The following is a 5,138-nucleotide window of genomic DNA, read 5'->3' as shown; positions in this document are numbered from 1 at the left end:
TTTTTTTTTTTTTTTTTTTTTTTTTTTTTTTTTGAGACATAGTCTCACTCTGTCTCCCAGGCTGGAGTGCAGTGTCGTGATCTCTGCTCACTGCAACCTCTGCCTCCCGGGTTCAGGCAGTTCTCCTGCCTCAGCCTCCGGAATAGTTGGGATTACAGGCACGCACCACCAGGCCCAGCTAATTTTTGTATTTTTAGTAGAGATGTCGTTTTCCTCTTGTGGCCCAGGCTGGAGTGCAATGGTGTGATCTCGGCCCACTGCAACCTCTGCCTTCTGGGTTCAAGTGATTTTCTTGATTTAGCCTCCCTAGTTGCCGGAATTAGCGGTGCCCACCACCATGCCTGGCTAATTTTTGCATTTTTACTAGAGATGTAGTTTCACCATGTTGGTTGGGCTGGTCTGGAACTCCTGACCTCAAGTGATCCATCTGCCTCAGCCCTCCAAAGTGTTGGGATTATAGGCGTTAGCCACTATGCCCGGCCCATACTTCTTTTTTCTTTCACGTAATTTTGTTTTATAAATGTAATGCTCATATTACACAAGCTATTCATTTTAATGTATACTCTTTTACAAACAGTAGTTTAAAAAGTTCATTGCTACAAGGATATGCAATTATCTGAGTGAAGAGAGTTCTATTTTTGAGCCTCATTCATTTCCTAGCCATGTCTTGGTGTTAAACTTGCCATTGGATTTTTTTCTCTTCTAGTTTTTTTTTTTTCGAGATGGCATTTTGCTCTTGTGGCCCAGACTGGAGTACAGTGGTGCAATCTGACCTCACTGCAACCTCCGCCTCCTGGTTTCAAGCGATTCTCCTGACTCAGCCTCCCTAGTAGCTGGAATTACAAGCACCCACCACCATGCCCAGCTAATTTTGATATTTTTATTAGAGACAGGATTTCACCATGTTGGCCAGGCTGGTTTTGAACTTCTGACCTTACATGATCCTCCTGCCTCAGTCTCCCAAGTGCTGGGATTACAGGTGTGAGCCACTGCACCCAGCTTCTCTTCTAGTTTTTTGTTTTAAAGTAACGACTGTCTCAACCGATAATAAAAAACTATGATGCATAAATAGATAAAAGAATGAAGGTATTGTTATTAAAAATAAAGTGTCTATTTTTCTGAATTCTGGGCTTATTCAGCTTCTTAGACAGCTAGAGCTAAGTCCAAATTTTATTTTCTTATGTGTATTTCATATATGAGAAAAGATTTTCATTAGTGTTTTTATGTTTATAAAAACACGTTCATTCATAATGGATGTAAATGATCAGTAAACTTTTTTTGTAAAGGGCCAGATAGTAAATATTTTATGCTTTATGGGCCATATGGTCTCTCTTGCAACTACTCAACTATGCCATTAAGGTGTGAAAGCTGCCGTAGACAGTACGGAAGTGAATTAACTTGTCTCTGCTTCCATGAAACTTTAGAGGGATAGAAATTTGAGTTTAATATAATTTTCATGTGTCACAAAATATTTTTCTTTTGGTATTTTTCAGCCACTTAAAAATGTAAAAACCATTTTTACCTTATGGACTGTGTAAAAACAGGTTGTAGGTCAAACTTCTCTGTTGGGTAATTGTTTGATGACCCTTGTGACTGTGCTCATTGTCTTCTCTTTACTTCCATTTCTTTTAACATTATCTCCCATATTATTCTGTTTTGTTCGTTTTGCTGCTCAATCATTTATTTCACTGCTAATGTGTGTATAACTTGATATTTTAAAATTAAATTTTAAGCTATGGAGGGTAGGGGTCTATAATTTTGGCCTCTTTAATACCTTGCATATTTATAAAAGTTATATGCTTAGTAAAAATTTGGGAGGATTGATGAGAAATAATATCTATCATTTAATATTTGAAGGATTGTTGTATAAATTGTTTCGTTTCACTTATTGATTTATTAAACATATGTTCCAGAATGGTTCAATCTCATTAAAGAATAAAAGTCATCTCAGCGGTGAGCTAAAGGAGAGATAGAATCTGCAAATTGGTTTTGTTCTTTGTGTCATGTACTGTGATTGATGATATGAAAAGTCCTCGTTTAGTCCTTCTACCTTTTTTTTTTTTTTTTTTTTTTTTTTTTAAATGAGATGGGATCTTGCTCTGTGGCCCAGGCAGGAGTGTAGTGTTGCAATCATAGCTCACTGTAACTTGAAACTCCTGGGCTCAAGCAATCTTCCTGCCTCAGACTCCCAAGTAACTAGGATTTACAGGCACACACCACCATGCCTAGCTGATGTTTTTCATTTTTCATTTTTTTTAGAGACTGGGTTTTGCATTGTTGCCCAGGCTGGTCTCAAACTTGTGACCTGAAGCTACTTTTTGTATTTTTAGTAGAGACTGGGTTTTGCTCTGTTGGCCAGTCTGGTCTAGAACTTCTGGCCTCAAGTGATCTGCCCGCCTCAGCCTCCTAAACTGCTGGGATTATAAGCATGAGCCACCACATGCCTTGCCTCTTACCTTTCTTTAAAAGTATTGTTTCACAAAGTGAATTAGTAGAATTCCGCAGTGAAATAAGATTGGAGAAGTAACATACAGTTTCTACCAACCCATTTGTTTAATAAAAACCAATGATTAAATCTCAAACTGTCATTTCAACTAATTTGCTTGAAAGAAATGGAAGATTGAGTAAAGGTAAATAAAGGTTAAAATGTAAATGAAGAGAGTATCTGGCAAATAAAGTACTTAGTGTGTTTTTTCCTTGACTCAACAAACATTTTGTTTGAGTGTACTGCTGTGGGGAACAGAGACTAGTGAGTGAAGTGCACAGTGATGGAGACGTGCGTCAGGTGCTAGAGGCACACAGCAGGGGTATGCCATTCAGCTTGAGTGGTTGAGGGGTTCCAAGAGAACCCATATCTTGGGGAGGTGGTGTTTGAACTTCTTTTTCCCCTTTATTAGCTTTAAAAGTTACTTAAAAATGCATATCCCAACAGTTCCCTACTCCCAAATTGAGCTCATGCTATGCTTATTTTGTAGCTAGCTTTTCCACCCGTGTAGTACTCTATCCTGTGCATATTTCCATATCAGTGGATATACATTAACCTCATTTAAAACCTTGCAGCCTCACATAATGGTGTGGATATAGCATTTATTTATTTGCATTATTTCCTATTGCTGCACATCTAGGTTTTTAATCCTTTAACAGTGAATATCCTCATACACATACATTTGTTCTCTTGTGCAAATTAAGTTTTAAATGTTGAATAGGTGAAGGGACGGAGGACTGATGTGAAGGAAAAACGTTTTCTAGGTTAAGGGGACAATGCATAGTTTGAAAAACTTTGCTGAAGCAAATGGCAAGCTTTTAGGAAGAAGTATTTCTGTTTCTGTGCTACGAAGTGCAACGCCTTCCATTTTCTCGAATCATATGCTAGAGCATCTCATTTTATCATAGTTTCTTTATTCAATAATTCATAGTTATTTTCTTATTTTAAAAATAAATGTTACCCAGTGGAGAATTAGAATCACAAGCCAATAAAGTGATTATTCAGAGGTCACACAGAGGTGAAGTGGGAGTTCAGGAGATGGAGTTTTTTGTTTTGTTTTGCGTCAGGGATGTACAGAAGCCTCAACCTCCCAGGCCCAAGTGATCTTCCCACTTAGCCTCCTGAATAGCTGGGACTACAGGCGTGTGCCACCACGCCTGGCTAATCTTTTTATTTTTTGCAGAGACGGGGTCTTCCTGTGTTTCCAACGCTGGTCTCGAACTCCTGGGCCCAAGCAGTCCTTCCCCTTAGCCTCCCAAAAGTGCTGGGATTACAGCTGTGAGCCACCATGTTCATTCTGGAAATAGAGTTTTTATCTTAGGCCTGTCTCCTGAGAATATCTTACTCAGTGTAAATCTCCATTACTATCCAACTTAAGAAAAATTAGTTAAATCTTAAAATAGCTATTTGAGAATTGCTATTTATCAAGTAGATATATGAAAATGGCATAAATGACTTAAAGTACATGAATTACATACTCTTAAGTGGAAAATGTTATTTTCCCTAAAAACTTAGTTGCTATAATTTTGTTTCAGACAAATTTCCGATTTTGAAATATTGCCTTGTAGTGTGATATGAAGTGCTAAACTGGTATTATAATTTTATTGTTCTCTTTTGTCAATAAGAGTATTTGGCTAATTATTTGGTTTCTGCATTTTACATAGTCTAACATTTGCAGATTTTTCTGTGTCAAAATTATATTGCTAGGAGAAGAAGAGAGGCAAAAATTAGGTGCTGATTAAAAATAAGCCTGGGCGCGGTGGCTCATGCTTGTAACCTCAGCACTTTGGGAGGCCAAGGCGGGCAGATCATGAGGTCAGCAGATCGAGATCATCCTGGCCCACATGGTGAAACTCCGTCTCTACTAAAAATACAAAAATTAGCTGGTCATGGTGGTGCGCGCCTGTAATCCCAGCTCCTCAGGAGGCTGAGTGAGGAGAATCGCTTGAACCTGGGAGTAGGAGGTTGAAGTGAGCTGAGATTGTGCCACTGCACTCCAGCCTGGTGACAGAGCAAGACTCTGTCTCAAAAAAACAAAAAAACGCTTTGGAAACAAAATGATGCATTAGATAAGGGTGATATTTTGCTGAGCTATTTCTTCTTTCTTTTTGGTTGCCAACAATGCCTTGCAGTTTGGTTGCATGTGCTTTGTTACCAAGAAATGTGATTCTTCGTACATCTCAACTTTAAAATTTCTCTTTTGTGTAAAAAGTGCATGCTAAATAATTGTATTTAGCATTATTAATTGGAATAATATTAATGCTTTGAGTATATATTAGCCTAATGTGTTCTCCCATTGTCCTAAACAATAATTGTATTATCTGTTGTATTGCATGATTCTGAAGTATTTATACTGAATTTCCAAGGTAATTATTACTTCACGTGAAGTGTAATTTTTAAGCATTCATATCTATCTTTTCATTTAGAGTTATTTTTCAAGAGTAAAGTATACATTTGAACAAATGGAATAACTTATTTTATATTTAATTTTTCTAGGGCAGCTTTGGAAGAAGTAGAAGGTGATGTGGCAGAATTGGAACTAAAACTTGATAAGGTAAATTTTACATGTTTAGCTTTTTAAAACATTGATTCTTGTTCGCCATAAATAATGATTAGTACCTACAATAACAGCTAGCTTTTTTTTTTTTTTTTT

At 37.3% G+C, this 5,138-nt stretch overlaps 1 protein-coding gene across 9 annotated transcripts in view; it reads left to right on the top strand.

Moving 5' to 3' along the window:
- ACAP2 (ArfGAP with coiled-coil, ankyrin repeat and PH domains 2) overlaps positions 1 to 5,138 on the top strand; it is a 166,071-nt gene that overhangs the window by 45,060 nt on the left and 115,873 nt on the right. For all 9 annotated transcript variants that reach the window (XM_017514599.2, XM_017514602.2, XM_017514600.2 and 6 more), the window contains exon 2: positions 4,982 to 5,039. In XM_017514599.2, the coding sequence (XP_017370088.1) occupies positions 4,982 to 5,039 (58 nt within the window). The remainder of the gene's footprint in view (positions 1 to 4,981; positions 5,040 to 5,138) is intronic.

This window comes from Cebus imitator, unplaced genomic scaffold (assembly GCF_001604975.1).
Source record: "Cebus imitator isolate Cc_AM_T3 unplaced genomic scaffold, Cebus_imitator-1.0 Scaffold529, whole genome shotgun sequence".
NCBI classification, from domain to species: Eukaryota; Metazoa; Chordata; class Mammalia; order Primates; family Cebidae; genus Cebus; species Cebus imitator.
The sequence above is the reverse complement of the archived record's forward strand: the minus strand, read 5'-3'. Positions and strand labels throughout refer to the sequence as shown.